At 45.0% G+C, this 23615-nt stretch overlaps 1 protein-coding gene across 2 annotated transcripts in view; it reads left to right on the top strand.

Annotated features, from left to right (window-relative positions):
- The window catches only part of COL27A1 (collagen type XXVII alpha 1 chain), a 376750-nt gene extending 353341 nt beyond the window's left edge, over nucleotides 1–23409 (top strand). The window contains exons 51-61 of one of the 2 annotated variants that reach the window (XM_061603994.1): nucleotides 57–119; nucleotides 2127–2180; nucleotides 3653–3688; nucleotides 4795–4812; nucleotides 6681–6716; nucleotides 11478–11504; nucleotides 12090–12155; nucleotides 13470–13638; nucleotides 14307–14416; nucleotides 16214–16420; nucleotides 21054–23409. In XM_061603994.1, coding sequence (XP_061459978.1) covers nucleotides 57–119; nucleotides 2127–2180; nucleotides 3653–3688; nucleotides 4795–4812; nucleotides 6681–6716; nucleotides 11478–11504; nucleotides 12090–12155; nucleotides 13470–13638; nucleotides 14307–14416; nucleotides 16214–16420; nucleotides 21054–21200 — 933 coding nt within the window. In that variant the 3' untranslated portion in view covers nucleotides 21201–23409. The remainder of the gene's footprint in view (nucleotides 1–56; nucleotides 120–2126; nucleotides 2181–3652; nucleotides 3689–4794; nucleotides 4813–6680; nucleotides 6717–11477; nucleotides 11505–12089; nucleotides 12156–13469; nucleotides 13639–14306; nucleotides 14417–16213; nucleotides 16421–21053) is intronic. The other variant, XM_061603995.1, reaches the window with a different exon arrangement.
- Nucleotides 23410–23615: the final 206 nt, after the last annotated feature.

The following is a 23615-nucleotide window of genomic DNA, read 5'->3' on the forward strand; positions in this document are numbered from 1 at the left end:
CAGAAGTGGGCACTCCAGTCATTTCTGGAATTCACACCCAACTTTTATATCTACAGGGACCCCCTGGAGATCTCGGGTTCAAAGGAATCCAGGGCCCAAAAGGTCCACAGGGCCTCATGGTGAGTTGTAGAAACCTAATTCCATTCCATACTTTAGGGGGTCTCTTCTTCTAAGCAACAAATAGCAACAGCTGCGATTGAAATTAAGTATTGGTCCCAGACTGACTAGCATGCTATGGCAGCTACAGTGTAGAGGGCTGCCCGATAGGGAGTTTCCCTGCTGTAGCTACTTTCTCTGTGAAATTTCCCATCTGTCAGAATATGCTGGTCACCCTCTTTGTAGCCAACCTCTTCCGAAATGCCATGCACAATGGCTGTTCTGGGGTGACAAGGGAGGCGCCTCCCCCATAAGGGAGGCAAGAGTGCCTCCTTTGGAGGTCCCGTGGCAATTTAGGGTTATATCCAACACTAGTCCTATTCATAGTAGACCCATTGAAAATAATGGGCATAGCTAACTAGAGTTCGGAGAGAAATTCAATTCAGTTCACATTTAAAGCTGACTATACAAAATTCACACTTTCTAACCAAGCTATGAGAACCTAAACACAGCCATCCTTCAGAATTCACACATATCTGAATTTTACAATGCAGTTCTCCAACCAAAACAACGTTTACAAACATGTATATATTAAGGGAAGTGTGCAAAAAATAAATACAGTAGTGAAAATAACATACAAAAATGCATTCTATTCAGAGAAATTGCTTGCAAAACTGTGTACATTAGTCTAAATTATAGGCAAAAATGGATTTTGTAGGAGAAATTTATGAGGATTCTTTTTTAATTACAAATTGCTGCAGAACTGAATTCAAGATTGGGAAAATGAAAATTGAGAGAACCAAAATTAACAGATCTTTCCATCCCGATGATTAACTTAGATCCATTAATTTTAATGGGTCTACTCTGAGCAGAACTCAGCCAGAGAAACCCAGATTCCTCCCACCAGGCAACCCCACTCCAGACAGAGCTATCCAAGCACAGACTGGAGATGGAGGACCTCAAGATGCCACTTTTCTGCAGTTTATTACACACATGATGTTTTGGGCTGTAAGGGCAAATATGTGATTATCTGTGGTGGTTGTAGGGGGAACCCTAGAACCCTCCCTCAGCTGCTATGGTGAAGCAGGGAGAAAGGGTATGGAGTCAAAGTGGCCGTTTTCTCAGCTGACATTCAAAATGCCAGTCTTTTCCAAGGGGGGGGGAAGACTTTGGGTTGGATCTGGAGTTAGTCATGCTTAGCACAGACCTTGGGACAATCCCATTGATTACAATGGGTCTAAGCATGACTTAGTCTGGATCCAGAGTCATTGACAGTGCAATCCTATATGTGTCTGTACAACAATAAGCCCCACTGAGTCTTGTGGCGCTTACTGCCAGGTATAGGGTTGTACCTTGAGATTCTTTTCACTGCATTTGTCTGAACCTAATCCTTCTATCTCCCTGCCATTCCTGGCATGGGTAGGTACTGATGCTGGTCCATTAGGGTGAATAGGGCACTGCGTCAGCCACGTTAGTCTGTCCCCAGCCAGCCCTCGCCTGCCTGCCTTACTTACAACCAGCCCAGGGATGGCCCTAGCTGTCAGCTTCCTTCTACTCCTTAGTGTCCGTTTTGCCCTTCAAGAACTTACCAAGAAGGATGTGGGCAGGACTAGCATTAACTGGCTCCACCTGTCATTAGCTGTGGCTCCACCTACATTTGGGCTCTCTGCTTCCCACCCTACCAGTCCCAATGGGCACCAGCCATCACTGCTCCCACCAGCATGAATGCACCGCAAACGTGGATCTGTCCGGTGGCAAAATGGGCACTTTCGTATCCCTAGCCGTTCATCTTTGGTCCACGGCCCCACTAAGCAGCTCTGCCACCACTTCCAGTACCTTGCAATTAAACGGGAGACTCTACAAGCCAGCGTGATCCTGGCTGTCTCTGATATATCTCTCCCGCTGCACGGCTCCATCTTAACCTGTCTTTAAAATGGGGATTTTAAAAAGGACTACTTCCAGAGGGCTATTGTGTGGAGTAGAAAGTGCTGGCTGTTTAATACATTCACAACTATTTCTGTGCTCTGTAGGGGAAAGAAGGAGTTATTGGCCCGCTTGGGATTCAGGGTCCAACAGGAAGCCTCGTAAGTGTCCCCTTTGCTTGTTATGGCCTCTGTTAGGAATATTGTAATCAGGGGTTGGGGGTTCCTACATCAGTTCCTTCCATCTTTTAGAGAATGTCCTTCGCTGGGTTTTGTGATACAACACTATCCTGGCACTCTTGCCTGATTCCTCTTGGGTAACTTAACCCTGGAAATGCTGAGCTGTAAGGGACTCTGTCAGACCCAGACTTAGTGGAGTGTGGTCCATTAGAGTGAATGGGGTGCTGCCCCACCAACCTCAGTCTGCCCTCTGCCTACCCACCTACTTACAACTAGTCCAGGAGGTGGCCCCGGCTGGTTAGTTTCCTCCTCTTCCTTCATATTGTCGTTGTAGAACTGAGCAGGGAGGAGGGGTGGTGGTCTAAAACTAGAACTAATTGGTTCTGCCTTTTATTGACTCCAGCTCCACCTACAATTGGTCAGCCTGCCTTCCACCCTACCAGCCCCAGAGGGCAAGAGCCACCACTGGATTTAAAGCCATTTTCCTGCACTTCCCACTTTCTCAGCTGACCGTTCTGTCCTTTCAATGGGCATGTTGCATAGGCTGCCCCTCCTTCGGGTCCCACCCCCTGGGGTTGCTGTATCTTCTCCAATTCTGATAAGATTCGGGAGCCACTATGGTTGCATCTTACATTATAGGAGGTCTGCAGTTAGAACCTCCAGCATCATTTCAAGTTGTGTCCTAAGCTGGAGGTTATTGATATGGATGTCCAGTGTGTGTGTGCATCTCCTCTGTGTTAGAGCCTCAGGATCCTGAGAAAGTTATCACTGCCCAGGTGAAATGTGGAGCGTGTCCAAATGTCCCTAAATTGGACTGGGATCCACAAATTCAGATTTTTTTAAAAAAGCATCCCTTCAGAATACAGAACTGCAAGTTTGGGGAAGGGCCAAAGCGCAGGAGTAGAGCATCTGCCTTGTATGCAAAAGGTACCAGTTTCAATCCCTGGCATGTCCAGATGGGGCTGAGAGAGACTCATTGGGCGAGTTGCTGCCAGTCAGTGGAATGCTACTGAGCTAGATGGAGCAATGGGCTGATTCAGTACAAGGCAGCTTCCTATGTTCCTAAATATAAATGCTCTTTCATCTGCCTGTAGTAAACTATGTGCAGATTCTCTCTCCGCACACAACTCCCCACATATAGAAAACAAACACCTTAAGGAGTAGGCAAAGCTAAGCTAGAAGCCTTCTCCCTGATGCGCTAATTTTCCATATGCAGGAAGCCCTACAGATAAAGGTTGATGATGTACAATGCATGTGTAATTTCAACCCCACTCATGCACGTACCACTTGGTGTCAATATATCATTCACCTTTATTGCTAACTACACAGAGAACTTCAGTTACTTGGCAGTATAGAAGTGTAAATAAAAATAAATTAATCATATCTGAACAGGCAGATGTTTTGGATTGCAGCGTAACATGCATGTATGTGTGCTTTCCTCCTTGTTCCTATAGGGCCCCAAAGGAGACAAAGGCAGTCATGGTGAAATGGTGAGTGCTTCTTCACTCTGTTAGGGCTATGTTCTGAACCAGGTAATTATGAACATTTGATATGGCTAAATCCAGTCTGGTTTTCTGCTGCAAGAGGAGGGAAACAAGGGGGAAGCCTCTCCCATCCTGCCTACTGGTCCTCTGCTAATTATTTCAGCCTCCTGCAGCAGGTTTTTGGTTTTAAAATAAGCCAGATGGAAAATTAATGGAACTACAATTAATGTGTTACAGTTAACCTGCGCATCCATGTGGAGGAGGTCAATAGCTTTCACTTCCTTATTTTGTTAACCACGGCTTGTTCTGTTGCCCTGACCCAGCAAACTGCAGTTTGTTTAACTTAACTGTGGTCTGTTTGAAACATGCCAACCATGGGTTGTGAGGCGGTATTATTTCAACAAGATTAACCACAGGTTAGGGTTTGGACATAACATTAAACTGTGGTTAATCTAAAACAAAAGCTGCACTTAACAGTATGCTCATGGAGATTACCTCTGGGTGTTGCAGTTTGGTGCCCACATATAATCTTAACTTCACAGCAGCCCTAAATAAAGCTGAAATGAATTGCAGTTAGGGGGGATGGAAGGTGAACTTTTTCAGCACCCAGAAGCAGAGGGATGACAAAGGAGAGTGGTTTTCAAGTAGACTCAATCAGTCCCTGCTTCCAGGGACAGCAGGAGTTGATCTAACCAAGGCATGCCTCCAATGGTGGCCAGTGCCCCCCCCTCCGGGCAAGCAAACTTAAAGGGGTGGTGCTCTGGCTTGGAGCCATGCAACCTCTCCAGTGGCTTCACATTTGTGTTCTCTGCCTAGGACAGCAAAACCTCCTCCAGTTTTCAAAGTCTTCCTCAGAGAGGTATAGAAAACAGTAAATGTCAGAAACTTGGGGAATGTTGACATTTCCCAGTAATTCTTAAGGTACTCAGAAGTCAGCAGAAAAGAAACAGAAAATACTGACAGTAAATCTCATAGCAACCAGGTGCTCTGGTACATTATCAGATTTCAGGCACACAACCTTTTCTCATGTTTACCAGTACATCTCAACAACCACTAGGTACCTTCAATGAATGAGCCATTTTTCACACCTTCTTTTTATTTCTATGTTCCAGGGATTGCAAGGTCCTAAGGTAAGTATGTCAGACCATTGCTGACAGGATTGCTGCGTCCATCCAAACAATGCAAGCCTCTCTGAAGCAAAGCAGTCAAATGTCATATTTGCATATGTTCTAGGGGGTGTCGCCTCTGCTCAGCCCTGCCTACCCTCACCAAACTTCCCCCACCCCTCACCAACCCCAACTCTCCCCCATGGTAACCCCTTAGACCTTCCCTTGTCACCTCCTACAACTGCTAAGCCCCTCCCTTTCCCCCTTTAGACCTCGCTAAGCCCCTCCCTTCCCCACTGTAGACCTTTAGACCGCATGGCCACACAAATGGCCGGGGGAGCCAAGCGAGTAGGCCGTGGTGAAGGTGGCCTGGGCAAGCCACAGAGCCAGCTCCTGGGAGACCTTGTATCTACCATGAGGTCTCCCATAATGTGGGTCGGCCAGGCTAATGTATATTTGTGGATGTTTACTTGGTCTCCTCTCCCACTCAGTCATACTGCAGTTTGCAGCACTCATTCGCTCACTTGCCACCCACGCAACCCCCCCTCAGATATCCACACTCCCCACCCCAGCCCTCTTGCCTCAGGTGTGGCACTGCCTGCCTCCCACCACCCAGGCTGCAGCCACTGCTGCGTAGCCTGCCCTCTCATTCATTACCCCCCCAGTCACTCACAGGTCCTACCCCCAGCCTGCTTGCCTCAGCTGTTACGCCATCACACAGGACACTTGGTCAGCCATCTTTGTGTCTTGCCTCCGTGCCGCTGTGCCCTGCCCCCGACATCACATTGCATGGCACCATAACATCTTACTTTTTTATTACATTGTGTGTATAAAATCCTAGTCCCCTGCCCAATTCCGAAATACTTCCCTCTTTCATTTACTGTAGCTTTCCTCCCCTGGGGTGGTGGATGCTAGGCTTTGTGGGCTCCCCCTCTGGCTATTCCTCTAAGTCTTTATCTACTGATACGGGTGAAGCCGCCACTCGCTCCCATCCCCATCCTTTCACCACGCCAGCCAATTCCTGGCCAGGCCATCTGCGTAAAACACTAAACGTAGTTTAGGTTTTAGAGACTGGTTAGCACAAGCCATGGTTTGGCATTATGTGTAAGCAGCTGCAGTCAATCCTTCTACTAGGCCACCTGAGCCCAGCCCACTTTTCCTGCCATAATCAGTGACCTTATGCGGCCCTCCCTGACCCCAGTAGGCTTTCCTGCCACATATTTCATTTCTATTTTCCTTGTTCAGTTGGTGTGTTGGGATCCCCATGCCGTCTTAGGTTTTAATATAGTGGGTGTGGGGACCTCCAGCCCGGGGGCCTAGCACAGGTCCCAATTTGACCCATAAGGCCATTTTTCTCAAGCCATTCTCACCTGCCCCATGCCTGATAGCATATGTGACATGAGGTGTGGGAAAGGTAAGGACATAGCTCCAAAGGAATAAGCAGGGGCTTAAACTGAACCCCTGATTGTCCCTTTGCAAAGTGGGGCTTGCTGACCGTGCCAATCAGCTGACTGATGTTGACGGCAACCCCTACGTGCTGGACTACTAAGGACAAATATCTGTTTGCAGGCCTGATTTGAATCCATACTGCACCTGCAAACAGACTTCAAAATCGCTCGCTGTAACCACCATCAGCTGATTGGCAGTTACATGAGCCTCTTTGAAGGTGTCAGCTGATATCATAATGACGAACCGTCCACCCATTTCAAATGCCACCAATAGCCAGTCCAAACAAAAGGCCTTGCAGTTCCTCTGAAATGACTCTGGTTTTGCCTTTTCTCAGGAGAAGGGAATCAGAAAGGCAGCTGCAGCCAAACACACTTCTGTATGTGTCTTCCTGTTTGAAGGAATGTTTCACGCTTAGCTAATCACTCCGATGCTTGTCTTCCCAGGGTACCCCAGGGCCTCGAGGAGCCCCTGGACCTCCGGTATGTATTTAGAAAATTGTCCATACTGTCTTTCCAGTGCAGCCTAATTCTCCCTGAGGAGGTCAACCTATGTCTGGGCTGTACAGACTGCAGCTGTGGCTCACATAATTGAAAAGTTTTCCATAAAAAGAGAAATCTCTCCATATAGATAGCTAGCATATCAAAGAGAGGGATTCTAGCCTAGCCTTAGCCTGACATACTAGTTTTCCATGTGCAGGGGATTTGTCTTGTATGGAGAAACATTCAGTCACAAAACTGTAATGCCACTTGCTTGGGGACCCTAAAGGAGGGTGACTAGGCTGTCTGTATCTTGAGATCTTCAGGTGAGGCTTTTCCATAATTCACCATGGAGAGAGCCTTGCTTGGCATAGAGATGTAGCGCAGAGTCCACTCTGTGATGGCACCAGATCTGTACACTGCCCTCCCCTCACAGGTAAGACTGTCACTGGTGTTATCATTTTGGCATCAGGTTAAGACTTAATTGCCCAGGCATTTTAAGATTTATTAAGCTGATTATTTTTCATCTGCTCTGTTCTTTTGCTTTTACATTCTTTAATTGTTTGATGGTATATTATAGTATATATTAATATATAATAACAATATATAAAATTTAATTTGTTAGTCGCCTATCTGTCCAATTTTTGGACACTCTAGGCGACTTACAGCAGCAACAAAGTACAATATACAATACAATAAATACACTACACAATACAATAATACAACCATATTCATCAATTAAAACTAACATCAAAACATCAGTTAAAACATTACAAACTAATCTAGCTCGAAGTTCCTGTAGGCCTGCCTGAAGAGCCAGGTCTTTAACGCTCGTCGAAAACTCATCAGGGAGGAGGCATGTCGAAGATCGTACGGGAGGGAATTCCAGAGGGTGGGAGCCACTACCGAGAACGCCCTCTCTCTGGTCCTCACCAGCCGAGCTGTTTTGGCCAGTGGGACCGAGAGGAGATCCTGCGTGGCTGATCTTGTAAGGCGGCTCAATTGGTGATACTGGAGGCGGTCCTTTAGATAAACCGGGCCAAAACCGTATAGGGTTTTAAAGGTCAATACCAACACCTTGAATTGGGCCCGTTAAACCACTGGTAGCCAGTGAAGATGTGTTCCCAGTGACGGCTATGCGTAATCAAGCGTGCTGCCGCATTCTGCACTAGCTGAAGTTTCCGGACCGTCTTCAAGGGTAACCCCACGTAGAGCGCATTACAATAGTCTAAGCAAGAGGAAACCAGGGCATGTATCACTCGCGGGAGAAGCTGTACAGGAAGGTAGGGTCGCAGCCTCTGTATCAGATGTAATTGATACCAAGCTGCCCGGCTCACTGCCGAAACTTGAGCTTCCATGGACAGCTGGGAGTCAAGAATGACCCCAAGGCTGCGGACCTGATCCTTCAGGGGTAATCTCACCCCATTAAACACCAAGTCGATGTCTCCCAACCTTCTCTTATCACCCACGAGTAACACCTCGGTCTTATCAGGATTTAGCTTCAGCCTATTCTCGCCCATCCATCCACTAATGGACTCCAGGCACTTGGACATGGTCTCCACAGCCACCTCTGGTGAGGACTTAAATGAGAGATAGAGCTGAGTGTCATCCGCATATTGGTGACACTGCAGCCCAAAACTCCTAATGATGGCTCCCAGCGGCTTCACATAGATGTTAAATAGCATGGGGGAGAGGATAGAACCCTGTGGCACTCCACAAGCGAGAGGCCAAGGGTCTGAAGCCTCATCCCCCAATGCTACCCGATGGTACCTGCCTGAGAGATAGGAATGGAACCACCGTAGAACAGTGCCCCCCATCCCTAATCCCTCTAGGCGGCTTAACAAGATACTGTGGTCGACGGTATCAAAAGCCGCTGAGAGATCCAGGAGGACGAGGAAGGTGTATTCTCCCCTATCCAACACCCTCCTCATATCATCTACCAGGGCGACCAAGGCTGTTTCAGTTCCATGTCCAGTCCTGAAGCCCGATTGGAATGGATCTAAATAATCCGCTTCATCCAAGTGCGTCTGTAATTGTTTAGCCACCACTCGCTCGATCACCTTGCCCAAGAATGGCAAATTAGAGACTGGATGAAAGTTCTTCAACTCTTGGGGATCCAAGGAGGGCTTTTTCAAGATGGGCCGTATCACTGCCTCCTTGAGGGCTGATGGCATTGCACCCTCTTCCAAGGATGCATTTACCACCGCCTTGATCCCTTCGCCCAGTTTCTCCTTGCAGCTCACAATGAGCCACGAGGGGCAAGGATTGAGCAGACAAGCGGTTGGCTTCACAGTAGAGAACACCTTGTCCACTTCCTCAGCGAGAAGAGGCTGAAACTGCTCCCATCGGACCGGAATGCAACTGGCCGATTCTGGCCCACTACTTGTATCCATGGCGTGCGGAATCGTGTACTTCAGACGCTCGATTTTATCGGCAAAGTGCTTAGCAAATATGTCACAGGAGGCTTTAGAATGTTCCATGGGTTCCTGCGCAACTGGACCGACCAGGCTTTGGACCACTTGGAACAACCTCCTGGGACAACATTCTGCCGACGCAATAGAGGCAGCAAAGAAATCCCTCTTTGCTGCCTTTGTTGCCACATGGTAGGCCGCTGTTGCTACTCTAACCAGTGTCCGATCGTCTTCAGTGTGAGACTTCCGCCACCGGCGCTCTAGTCGTCTCACCTCCTGTCTCAGACCTCGCAACCGAGGTGTGTACCAAGGTGCTGTCTGAGTTCTATTCAGGGGGAGAGGGCGTTTCGGAGCCACTTGGTCTACCGCCCTGGTAATCTCCCTATTCCAATCCACCACCAGGGTTTCAACCGAGTGACCTTCTGACAGCTCCATATCTCCCAGCGCATTCAGGAATCCCTGTTTTCTTTATGACGAAGTGGATTGCTTTTCGTTTGCGTTCTGTATCCTGCCCTGGTATCTGTGTTGATGAAAGGAGGTCATTAGTATTTTTAATAAATAAATAGCTAAGTACTGTAACCTAGACATAGGTTGGCCACCTAAGGGAGTATATGTTCTGGACTTCTGAGAATCACATGTTGCCAGTACATTGGGATATAAAGTTAGTTCAGAGTAAATCCAGACCATACATTTAAAGTGCATCCAATGCACATTTAAAGCATATGACTTCTCCCAAAGAATCCTGAAAACTGGTTTTCCCCTCACAGAGCTACAAATTCCCAGCACCCTTAACAAACTACAGTTCCCACAATACTTTGAGGCAAGTCATGTGTTTTGAATGTGTGTTGGATATGCTTTAAATGTATAGTGTGAATTCAACTACAGTTTAATCATTGAAAATGTTTCGGTTCTAAACCCTGCTGGGGGGATTAATAATATTGCTGCTGCCCCTTCTACTTTTTTGGGGGGGGTGGAGACACCCAGAGAGCAGGGTTTGTCTAGTCCATTGCACTTCCATGCAAACTGCAGTATGGGGAGAGGAATTTGGTTAACTGGAAAGTGTAAAGCTTTGTTCCTAGTCCTCATGGTTATCTGGATGCATTGTGAAATACTCCACATAGCTTGGCCCTGTCTTGTGTGGGATTTGGTTTTCTGGGAATCTGGAATTCCATTTAAGCCACAGATGAGGAAACTGTGGCCCTCCAGTTGTTGCTGGATTGCAACTCCCATCATCCCTGAGCATTTGCTAGGCTGGCTGGGGCTGATGGGAATTGGAATCCAACAACATCTGGAGGGGCATAGGTTCCCCATCTCCGATTTAAGCAAGCACAGAAAACAAGCTTGTTGAACTCATGGCAAACTATTGAAAATCTACAATAGTCTTCCCCAACTTGGTACCCTCCATATGTTGTTGGACCCCAACTCCCATCAGCCCTACCCAGCATGGCCAATGATCAGGGAATGATTGGGGCTGTAGTCCAGTATCAGCTGGAGGGTGCCAGGCTGGGGGAGACAAGATGTACACACAGCATCTCCTTGATGGTGTGGAAAGGTGTACCACTGTAAAAATTATTTATTTATTTAAAATATTTCTATCCCATCCTTCTACCGCACTCAGGGCGGCTTACAAAAATAAAATCAAACACGTACATAATAAAATTGTAAACAATAAAATGAAATTGCCAGCAGAGTGGGTGGTCTGCTGACCATGGCGGTGATGCAATTATAACTCATGATTTTAATTAGTTGGAAAAGATGGGGTAGGAGGAAACACTAAAGTAAGAGGAAAGAAGAAATAAATAGAAAGAGGAAAGAGGAATAAATGGCAGAGATGGCATAGAGATGGTTGGCAACGGAAGTGTGGCTTGTTCAAAAAAGACTCCCCAAAGAAACTGATCTTGAGGGTTGAAGGATGAGATGGGGTGGAAGCTATGGCTGAAGTTATGGAGTGAGTAGAGAGCAAAGAGGATTAGAACCTTGAAAAAAATGATGTTTCCCAACTGTGCATCTCCACTTCTCTTCCTTATACTCCTCCTGCCACAAAAAAGTCATCTAAGCAATTCAGAATGAAGTCACAAATAAGTGAACACAACAGAAATGTTAGAGTAGGGAGCAGCAAATTGTGTTGATTTGCAAATCATATTTGAACCTGGAATCTGCAGACTTGCTCTAAAATTTGGGGACATTTTGGAAGTGGGATGTGTACCAATCACAGGAGAAAAAGAAATGGCTCATTCAGTCAGTCCCCATTTTCAGTGCATTAAATTATGTACTAAAAACAGTAATCAGAACGATGTCCCAGGGGACATGCTTGGCACATCTGAGCTATCATCTTCTTTTCTTGACTTTGCAGGGTCCACCAGGAATCCCAGCTACATTTGTAAGTTCTGAGATGTCATTCTGCTTATGGTTTTGCTTGTTTTGGGACAAAACTGTGTCAACTATAGTAATTATTAGGTCACCACAATTTTGTTTTGTTTTAAAATGTTGTCCCATATTGCAGACGTCATCATCTGTTAGAGCAGGGATGGGGAACACTTTTCTTCCCAAGGGCCACATTTCTATGAGAACCCAACATTTTCATGAGGATTCTTTTTAAAAAGCTCACACACTGCTGCAGAAATGTGGAGAGCTGAATTTAAGATTTTTTAAAAATGAGAAATGGAGAGAACCAAAATTAACTGATCCTTCCATCCCTACAGATGAGTAAGGTTAATCCTTCCCTCCCCAGCATAATCTCTGTAAAATCGCACAAACTCCCATGCACGCAGCAAATGGCATTAGGTGAAGCTCCCACTCAGTAGCAGAATAATTATCATCATCGTCATTAATGGCACACGTAGTTTTGCTCTTAATCCCAAATTTCAAGAATCTCAGGAGACAGAGGTGATTCCTGGTCCATCTTTCTCCTTCGACTCTTACCATGTTTGCTTGCTTTATTTTTTTCCCTTTCTTTGTCCCCCAGCAGCAAGATGGGTTCAGTGCAGCCTCACAAACAGCGATGAGCTCCAACACTATGTTCAAGTCTGAGGTATGTTCTGGACAGCTCATAAATCCTTTGAGAGAGCCTCACTCAAATGTCTCCTGTACAGTCTCCATTGAGAGGAACAGGACTTGGAATCTTAGAGCTGGAAGAGACCATGGGGGTCATGTAGTCCCGTTGCTCAATACAGGATCTACAAATGTACCTGTATATTAAAAACAAATATGCATTAAACCATAAAATATAATAATAAAAGCTGGATTCTGCCATTAACCTGAAAACCTTTCAAGTATGTAACCCAGAATTTGCCAGCCTGGGGACTGATGGGAGTTGTCAAAGCATCTGGAGGGCACCAGGTGGACAAAGGCTGATGTACCCAAAACAGCTCTTTTGGAGCTGTAACAGCTTACTTACTTATTGGCAGACATTCCATCTGAAAGTCTGTCCCCCCCTTTCATACCAAATCATGTTTGTAGTATAACAACATCCTACATTTAAACTTTTCCACATAAAAATGCAGTTTCTTCACACAGTCCTTCAAAAGTCTTCCTATAATTGTGTCTTTTCTAGGCTAAACAGAATTGCAAGAAAGTCCATCAGTACCTTTGGGTGCCTCCAGACTGGGGGAGATAGCCAGCTAAATTATACTCAGAGTAGACCCATTGAAATTAAATGAATCTAAGTTAGTCATCTCCAGTAACTTCAATGGGTCTACTCCAAGTAGGATTGGCATTAGATGGGGTTGTTGTTGGGGGGGTTGCTAGTGTATTCTGCAACATTTTTATTGCATGCAGCAAATAGCATTAGGAGAAGCTCCCACTCAGTAGCAGAATAATTATCATCATCGTCATTAATGGCACACGTAGTTTTGCTCTTAATCCCTAATTTCAAGAATCTCAGGAGACAGAGGTGATTCCTGGTCCATCTTTCTCCTTTAACTCTTACCATGTTTGCTTGCTTTATTTTTCTGTTTTGTGCATGCCACAATTTTATTATTGACACAATAATAGCACCTTAGTGGTGGATTCATACTGGGCCATTCACACATCATTCCGCTTTATTAGTTGTTCTGTGATGCTTCCCCGATGTTATTGCATTATTGCCATGTGGAGGGGCACCCTTGCACTATAACATAACAAAAGTGAGACCCCCTGCCCCCCAAAAATATGTGGTATGAAAAGTTCAGCAGGAAGTCACAGGGCATGCACAGCGGCAGGTGGGCTCAGTGGTGCAAACAATATTGGAAGCAGAATTGTGTATAACAGCCCTGATACTGTGATGAGCAGAAATAATCACAAAGGCACAATAAAAAGGATGTCTGGAGGAGGGCCTTACTTTCTCTTTCCTCTCCCCCCCCCCCAGAGCTATCAACATTCAGACCTTCTAGTGTTGGATCAGGGAGGGGAGATATTTAAGACTCTGCACTACCTCAGCACTCTCATCCAGAGCATCAAGAGACCCCTTGGGACCAAAGAGAACCCTGCCCGCATCTGTAGAGACCTCATGAACTGTGAACAGAAAATGCAGGATGGTAAGTATTAATCCAGCAGACAAAATTCACCCCATGTGCAACATCCGCCACAATATGTCACTGGAGTAGGAGATGTGGTTTGCGTGTGTGTGATTTGCGTTCCGTATCAAAGTTCTCATGAACAAAGACTCTATTCCACTCTCATTCGCAGTATAGTCATAATAACATCAAGGGGATTCTCTGGATGGTAATATCATGAAGAAACATTGTCACGAGTAGGTGGCCCTCACTTGCTACTTCTAATGCAAGATTTGTGAGAAATCAATATTTTAGTGCGACAGCAGCTATTCTCTGGAACTTCTTGCCTATTGGTATTAGGCAGGTGGTTTCACTTGTACTGGTTTTAATACCTCCTAAAAAATTTTAGATTTCAGTGCTAGTACTATTCAGAATTAGACCCAATGAAGTTAATAAGACATTACTAAGTTTCATTAATTTCAGTAGGTCTTCTCTAAATTGGATTTAGCAGAATACAACTCTTTTTAGTTTAGGGAAGCCTACTCAGACTTCCAATTTTAGAATGTACATGTGCTTTCAACATCTATTTTTATTGATATTTTAAAATGAATATTCTATACTTTGTATGCAAATGGATTTTTTTTAAATTAAGCGATGTATAAATCTTGCTAAATAAGTAATGTCAAGTTCCTTTTCTCCTTCTCCTTCAGGCACATATTGGATTGACCCGAATCTTGGCTGTTCTTCAGATAGCATTCAGGTCACCTGTAACTTCACCCAAGGGGGACAGACTTGCCTCAGTCCCATCACTGCCTCAAAGGTATGCATCAGCAGGCAGAAAGTCTGTGCTTTCCAGCAGATCCACAAAGGGTTCTGGTTCTTAATTATTTAGCAACAACAAAAGAGGCTTTTTATTGCTGTTTTCTTATGAATATTTTATACTGTTTTACGTAAATTGAATATACAGTAGAGCCCCACTCATACAGCAGGTTACGTTCCAGGCCCCCTCCAAAAAGCGAAAACCGCCGGAAAGTGGGGCCCCACTTTCCAGCCGCCACGCTCCAGCTGACAGTGATCAGCTGTATCGTGCGAGCTCCCCACGCTCCAGCTGACAGTGATCAGCTGTATCGTGCGAGCTCCCCACGCTCCAGCTGACAGTGATCAGCTGTATCGTGCGAGCTCCCCACGCTCCAGCTGACAGTGATCAGCTGTATCGTGCGAGCTCCCCACGCTCCAGCTGACAGTGATCAGCTGTATCGTGCGAGCTCCCCACGCTCCAGCTGACAGTGATCAGCTGTATCGTGCGAGCTCCCCACGCTCCAGCTGACAGTGATCAGCTGTATCGTGCGAGCTCCCCACGCTCCAGCTGACAGTGATCAGCTGTATCGTGCGAGCTCCCCACGCTCCAGCTGACAGTGATCAGCTGTATCGTGCGAGCTCCCCACGCTCCAGCTGACAGTGATCAGCTGTATCGTGCGAGCTCCCCACGCTCCAGCTGACAGTGATCAGCTGTATCGTGCGAGCTCCCCACGCTCCAGCTGACAGTGATCAGCTGTATCGTGCGAGCTCCCCACGCTCCAGCTGACAGTGATCAGCTGTATCGTGCGAGCTCCCCACGCTCCAGCTGACAGTGATCAGCTGTATCGTGCGAGCTCCCCACGCTCCAGCTGACAGTGATCAACTGGAGTGCGGGGAGCTCACGTGCTACAGCTGATCGCTGTCAGCTGGAGCTCCGCAGCCGGAGCTCCTCACACTACAGCTGATCGCCCTGCTGGTGCCGCCGTATTAGTGGAACACCGAAAAGCGGGGCAAAAAACCTTGCGGTTTAAGAACGTACCTAAAACCAACAGATATTTCTATCAAACTTTAAAAAGCAGAGAAATTGGGCAGCTATAGTGAATTGGGCAGCTCTCCTCTCTGAGTTATTGTACTGCCCTACAAGTTTGTCAAAATGCAAACATAATTTGGATTGGTCTTTCACAGTCCAATCCGCTTCCTGTGTAGCTACCCCAGCCCCCACTATCCTGTCTGCCATCAGTCCATCCATCCAACCATCACTCTCCTCTCCTTCCGCCTACAGCTGTCCATCTCTCCATCCTCCTGCCATTCACCCACCCAGTCTGCTTCTTCCTCCCCTTCCCCTCCCCCTCCCTTCATTGCTGGTCCCGGCTGGCCCGTATGTTGCCTGGAGTTCGTGCCTCCACCACCTCCAGTGCAGCCACCTGCTGCTGCCAACTGCTTGCTATGCCCCTTCCTGCCAAATGCAGCTTACACACACACACGCACACACACACGGCATCAGGACTGGAGAGAATTAGCAAGCAAAGTAGGCCAATCAGTTCAACTATATTCAATGGTGAAAATCTGGGGTCGGGAAAAGCAGTGGAAGTTTGCAGGTTTCAGGACCGGTCCATAAAGATAGCAGACCTGCAAATTATCAGGGAGTCCAATGCCAATTCCAATTTCATCAAAATCCTCACCCATCCCTACTTGGGGCCCTGCAACCTGCGAGTGGTCAAACATCTTGGATGCATTGGATGAATGAAGCAAAGCCCTAAAAAAGACTGGAGTCTTAGTTCCAGTCTTCACTGTGAACTCCCATTCGCCCCTTCTCCAGCTGGACTTCAACATTGGAAGAGTGCAACTGAATTTCCTCCATCTCCTGAGCTCCGAGGTCATTCAGAACATCACCATCCACTGCATGAACACCTCCGTATGGGAGGAAGGACTGCCGGAGGCAGATGCACATTTCAAGGCCTGGAACGGACAGATCTTTCAAGCGGGCGGACAGCTAAAACCTGAAGTGGTGGTGAATGATTGCAAGGTATGGAAAACCTTCCAAAATTGCCCATGAAGCACCTCAGGAGTAGGAGGGCTGGAGAGAGACTGTGTAATCACCATTAACTTTTTTTCTGCTGCATATTTTAGGGGAGATTTTTCTATTTTACAGGTTGGCCTTTATCATCTGAGGTTACTTTGTTAACCAGAGTGCTGGATAGTTCTGTGAAGCAACAGCACCACCTACTGCCAGTCTGAATAAACTGAACGCTGCTCAGATTAACTCTAAATTAGGGAGAGAGGGACCTGTGGTCCTCCAGACATTGTTGGACTACAACTCCCATCATCCTTGACTATTGGCCACACTTGTTGAGGCTGATGTGAGTTTGAGTCCAGGAACATCCAGAGGGCCAAAGGTTCACCACCCCTGAACTAAAACATTTCACTGAAGCACTTACTAACCATGATGGTGGAGAAAGAATAGGGGTGCTTGCAGCAGTGTCACCCTTCCCCAAGGAGCTAATAGCAACTTGGGGGGGGATTTAGATGGCATAGAGGAGGCTTAAACCCACCTTTCCTTCCCAAAGAGAGAGCCATTGATTAAAATCCCATGCCAAGAGAGAGCCATAGTGGCATAGTGGTTATAGAATGGGATCAGGATGAGGAAGGCCATGGTTGAAATCCTTCCTCAGCCTTACTCAGCTCAGTGGGTCACTCACACACTCACCCTAAAACTACCTCACAGGATTGTTGTGAGAATATTTTGCAGGGGGAGACAGCCATGTACAATTCTGATCTCCTTGGCAAAAGATTAGGATAAAATGATCCATTTCCACCTTAGAGGAAGCTGCCAAGTTTGGTGAGTGTTGTGCAAGTCATTCTTTGTATGCCACTTTCCCACAGAATTGTTCCCACAACATATCAAACGAGAATAAATATATATTTTTAAAAAATACTAAGTACAATTAAAAATAATCATAATGTCAATAAAAATAAATAAATCCATTTGTTGTTGTTATGTGCCTTCAGGTAAGTGTGAATTTCAAATCATTGTGTTTCAGTTCTCATATTGTCTCAAAAGTGCAAATGTTGTTATGTGCCTTCAAGTCTATCTCAACTTATGGTGACCCTATGAATCAGGGACCTCCAAGAGCATCTGTTGTGAACCACCCTGTTCAGATCTTGTAAGTTCAGGTCTGTGGCTTCCTTTATGGAATCAATCCATCTCTTGTTTGGCCTTCCTCTGTTCCTTCTGTTTTCCCCCAGCATTATTGTCTTTTCTAGTGAATCGTGTCTTCTCATTATGTGTCCAAAGTATGATAACCTCAGTTTCATCATTTCAGCTTCTAGTGATAGTTCTGGTATAATTTGTTCTGACACCCAATTATTTGTCTTTTTCGCAGTCCATGGTATCTGCAAAGCTCTCCTCCAACACCACATTTCAAATGAGTTGATTTTTCTCTTCTGCCCTTTTTTCACTGTCCAACTTTCACATCCATACGTAGAGATTGGGAATACCATGGTCTGAATGATCCTGACTTTAGTGTTCAGTAAAACATCTTTGCATTTGAGGACCTTTTCTAGTTCTCTCCCAGCTGCCCTCCCCAGTCCTACCCTTCTTCTGATTTCTTGACTATTGTCTCCATTTTGGTTAATGACTGTGCCGAGGTATTGATAATCCTTGACAAGTTCAATGTCCTCATTGTCAACTGTAAAGTTGCATAAATCTTCTGTTGTCATTACTTTAGTCTTCTTGGCGTTCAGCTGTAGTCCTGCTTTTGTGCTTTCCTCTTTAACTTTCAACAGCATTCGTTTCAAATCATTACTGGTTTCTGCTAGTAGTATGGTGTCGTCTGCATATCTTAAATTATTGATATTTCTCCCTCCAATTTTCACATCTCCTTCATCTTGGTCCAATCCCGCTTTCCATGTGGTATGTTCTGCATACAGATTAAACAAATAGGGTGATAAAATACACCCCTGTCTCACACCCTTCCGATTGGGAACCAATTGGTTTCTCCCTATTCTGTCCTTACAGTAGTCTCTTTATAGGTTGTTCTTCAGGACAATCAGATGCAGTGGCACTCCCATTTCTTTTAAAGCATTCCATAGTTTTTCATGATCTACACAGTCAAAGGCTTTGCTGTAATCTATAAAGCACAGGGTGATTTTCTTCTGAAATTCCTTGGTCCGTTCCATTATCCAACATACGTTTGCGATATGATCTCTGGTGCCTCTTCCCTTTCTAAATCCAGCTTGGACATCTGGCATTTCTCGCTCCATATATGGTAAGAGCCTTTGTTGTAGAATTTTGAGCATTACCTTACTTGCATGGGATATTAAGGCAATAGTTGGATAATTACTGCATTCCCTGGGATCCCCTTTCTTTGGAATTGGGATATATATTGAACTCTTCCAATCTGTGGGCCATTGTTTAGTTTTCCATATTTCTTGACAAATGTTTTTCAAAATTTGGACAGATTCAGTCTCAGTAGCTTGTAACAACTCTGCTGGTATGTCATCTGTTCCTGGTGATTTGTTTCTTCCAAGTATTTTTAGAGCAGCTTTCACCTCACATTCTAAAATTTCTGATTCTTCATCAAATGGTTCCTCCATGAATGAATCTGCCATCCTGTCATCTCTTTTATATAAGAGTTCTTCAGTGTATTGCTTCCATCTTCCAGTCAGTCAGTGTGTTCCCCTGGTGATTATTCAACATCCCTACTCTTGGTTTAAATTTCCCTTTCATTTCTCTAATCTTTTGGAATAGGGCTCTTGTTCTACCCTTTTTGTTCTCTTCTATTTCAATAACTATTGTAATAGTTCCCTTTGTCCCTACGTACTAGTCGCTGTATTGTTGCATTTAGGGTTCTGGCTGTGTTTCTATCGCCTTTTGCTTTTGCTTTCCTTCTCTCTTTAACCATTTTAAGAGTTTCTTCAGTCATCCATTGAGGTCTTTCTTTCTTTCTAACTAGAGGTATTGTCTTTTTGCATTCTTCCCTGACTTCAGTCCATAGTTCTTCTGGTTGTCTGTCAACTAAGTTTAAAGCCTCAAATCTGTTCCTCATTTGATTTTTATATTCTCTGGGATGTTATTTAAGTTGTATTTTGGCATTATGATTGTTTTTTTTTGTTGGTCTTTAGCTTTACTCTGATTTTCGATACGACCAGTGCATGATCTGTACTGCAGTCTGCTCCTGGTCTTGTTTTTGCAGAAAGTATGGAACTTCTCCATCTTCTGCTACCAATTATATAGTCAAATTGGTTCCTATATTGACCATCTGGTGATGTCCATGTCTACAGTCGTCTTTTCTGTTGCTCAAAAAATGTGTTTGCAAGAAACAAATTATTAGCTTCACAGAATTCAATAAGTCTTTCTCCTGTTTCATTTCTGTCTCCTAGGCCCCATTTCCCCACAATTCCTTCTCTGTTCCCTGCTTTTGCATTCAATTCTCCCATGATTATCAGCACATCTTGTTTTGGTGTATGATCAATTTCTTCTTGTACTTCTGCATAAAATCTCTCCAATTCCTCTTCTGCGTTTGACGTCAGAGCATAGACTTGTATGATGGTTATGTTAATTGGTTTCCCGTTTAATCTCATTGATATCACTTGCTCAGACCTTGCATTGTAGCTCCTAATTGCTTTTGCTACATCACTTCTCACTATTAAAGCAACCCCATTTCTTCTTATTTTCTCATTTCCTGCATAAAATATTTTGTAGTTGCCTGATTGAAAAAGTCCCATTCCCGTCCATTTTAATTCACTCACGCCAAGTATTGTAATGTTGATGCGTTCCATTTCTTTCTTGACCATTTCTAACTTTCCCTGGTTCATGCTTCTCACATTCCATGTTCCTATTGTGTGCGTCGTACAACTCCGGACTCTCCTTTCGCATCTGTACGCATCAGCCTCTGGGCTTCCATTTGGCTTTGACCCAGCTGCATCATTAGTCACAGCACTACTCGTACTTGTCCTTTGTTCTTCCCCAGTAGCTCGGTGAGTGCCTTCTGCCCTGGGGGTCTCATCTTCCAGCACTATCTCATGTTGCATTTTGGATACTCTATTCATAGGGTTTTTGTGGTAAGAGGTATTCAGAGGTGGTTTACCACTGCCTTCCTCTGAGTTTGGATGCACCTTAGTCTGGTGTCTCAGCTTTGACCATTGTGCCTTGGGTGCCCCTGCTAGGAGTCTAGCCTCTTGGTCTAGACTCCTGACGGCATTCCTGTCAGCTTCTTCAGCACTCTCAGACCCCCTCACCACGTCAAGATGTGCATCCTAAAGGGGGGGGGTCAATAAAAACAAAAGATAAATCCATACACATTACATAAAACAATGCAAATAAACTAACCTAATTTAACAGCTTAAAACTAAAGTGGAGAGAGAATAATTCCAAAATATTTACCAACATTTACCAAAATAAATGTCACTATATAAATATTTACCAAAATAAATGTCACTATATAAATCTGGGGATGGGGTGGGAAGTCACTATTCCAAAAATACATTCTAAAGAAGGCTCATCAAAATTAACTTGCATGCAGTTCTTGCATGCACCTCTCACGTGTGGCTGAAGATGTATTCCTGCTTGCAGAGGAAATGCTGTTGCGCCAAAGGGTCCAACATAGTTGGGAAGTCTTAGCTTTCTCTTTCTCTGTTCTGCCTTTCTTTGCACTCAGATTCAAGATGGACAGTGGCACCGGACGCTCTTCACATTCCGGACGCAGGACCTGCACCAGCTGCCGATTGCCAACATCTACAACCTTCCACCCTCTGAACCAGGGAAGCAGTATCTCCTTGAGGTTGGGCCCGTGTGTTTCCTCTAAAAGGTGGCCTCTGTAGTGCTTCAAGGTTTTTTGGCTTCTTTTATTTTGAAGATGCTGCCTCTTTGAGCAGGGCCCATTTGCCGCCCCCCTCCACGAGCCTCGAGAGCTGGGCCTTTTGCATTTGGACCGTGTCAGATCATAAGAAACCTGTGGCCCATCAGACTCTTGTTCTCTGGCATGGGGAGAGGAGAAGGCTTCAGTAAAGACACAACTCAGTCAGTGGAGCTTTGGATGCTGAAGTGAAGGCCAGTTGACCCAAACCACAAAAGATTCTTCTCCCCACTTCAGCCACAGAAACCTTATGCAATATCTCGCAGAGAAACCCAGATCATCCCGCCCAGCCGCCATTTGGATGTGGCGTTCCAGGAATGTGATGATAACAGGCAGGGCTTTTTGGAATGAGACAGGAAAGGAGTCTTGGAAAGACAGCTTTGCAAATTTGTCTTCCTCTGCTTGTTGTTCTGAAACAGGAAGCATTTTGAAGTGCAATATCAGAGAGAGAGAGAGAGAAATCTATCTAAATATATATTTTATTTAAGGCAAAAAAAAATTAAAAATAAAACCGAGTAAGATCCTTCTTCCCTTTGGGAGAGAAAACATCCCTTTTTAGGTGTATGAGAAGGGAAGATTCAGTGCAAGAATGAGATGAGAAGAGATTGGTGCTAAACAGAAAAAAAAATTAAAAAGAGAGGAGGGATGGGTTTGTTTAATTTGATTCTACCTCTCACTGTGAAATACCTGGTGCTCTTTTATTTTTAAAGAAGAAGTGTGTTGTTTTATATATGTGACTAAAACTATTTAAGGTTCTAAGAGGTGCTAGTGTCTCATCACAGACCCCGCCAAACCCTTAACATTGGTGTGTTCCCTTTAGAACGAGAAGCAGGAAAGAGAGGGGCTTGTGATCGTCAGCACAACAACTACAAGTCGACTTTGTAATTTAAAGGTGCATTAAATATTCTACAGGGGTTTTGTATGTTCTTTGGAATCCAGGTTTTGTTGACCAGTCATTCGTCTTAGGTGTGTTTCAAATAAAAGTGTACCTTTAGGAAATGGTTTTTAGAGCATAACCTAAGCTTTATGAGAAACTCGTTTGTCTGCTTTTAGATGCGTGCGTCTGTCCGTGTGCATGTATGTTTCTCTCTGTGTGTTTGTTCCTGTACAACTGTTACTCACCAAAACATTAGGCTGCAAGATAACATGTCAAGAGGGAGAGAGGAATGAGAAAGAATGCTAATTTGTATTAGCTTTCATTCCATAAATAGTTTTACTATATTTCTGTGTTAACTCTGGGTCTATTGTCCACGCCAGTCCTTCTGTCTATGGTGACTCCTGGTTTTGAACACCCAGCGGGAGTAAATGGGGTCCATCCGTCAAGGCAGACGTCAGAGGCAGTTTGTCGCTTTGTCACCCGCTCAGCCTTGGATGGATTTTGTTTTTTCGAGATTTATTTTTTACTCTTTGTAGAAACCTAGACTCTATATGTAAATTTGGAGTTTAAAAAAAGAAAGAAAGAGGAGGATTAATATTATGGTAATCATTTTATTCTATATAAGGAATGTAATGTTAATGTAGTCAGGGCTGTAGTGTAATGAATGCTTTGGTGCCTGTTTTTTTTAATTTGCCATGTTTCGTAAAATATATGTATGTCTTCATCTGTGTGTATTCTTTTGTGTGTGTGTGTGTGTGTGTGTGTGTGTGTGTGTGTGTGTGGTGGGGGGACTGTCTTCAGTTTTGCTTTTCCCTGAGCTAAAACATAAGATTCCAGTCCCCCACGTATCTCCATCCTTTCCTTCTGATCTTGATGCGTGTCTCAGGACAGCTCAGCCTAACAGAGTAGGGCAGGTGGGGAACTGAGGGCAGCACTCCCTTCTGGGCAACCAATGTTAATTTTACCTAGGTACCATAGGCTAGTTTTTACACACCCTTCTCTGTATTCTCCATCGAGGCAGGTTCAGAGTTCAAGGACACATTCCAGCCAGACAAAAACACTGTGGTGAGGGGGCGGGGGAGAGCAAGACCAGTGAGGGGATGTGGCCTGGAAAGAGTGCCAAGGGGCAGAAGGCCACCGCCGGAGTAGGTTTTTTCACTCAGACCATCCCTCAGCTCCAAATGGGTCTTAATTGGTAAATGATCATAGTCCCTTCTCCAGCTTAGTTTCTCCTTGTTACTGGCACGTCCATGGTCCCCTTTCCCAGCTCTCTCATTTCCTTCCTGTCAGTCATGCGATTGACACTTCCTTTCTCTTTGAAATAAATATTTAAAACTGAGGTAGTGAAATGGAAGCTTTTTGCGTGGTGTTTTTGTTTATTAACAAGAAGATGAGGGAAGGAACGGAAGGAATTGCCATAGGCCTGGCTACTCCAGAACTTTTAACATCAAGGCTCAAGCCTGGAAGATGTGAAGCAAGAACCATGG

Source organism: Rhineura floridana, chromosome 20 (assembly GCF_030035675.1).
Source record: "Rhineura floridana isolate rRhiFlo1 chromosome 20, rRhiFlo1.hap2, whole genome shotgun sequence".
Taxonomy (NCBI): domain Eukaryota; kingdom Metazoa; phylum Chordata; class Lepidosauria; order Squamata; family Rhineuridae; genus Rhineura; species Rhineura floridana.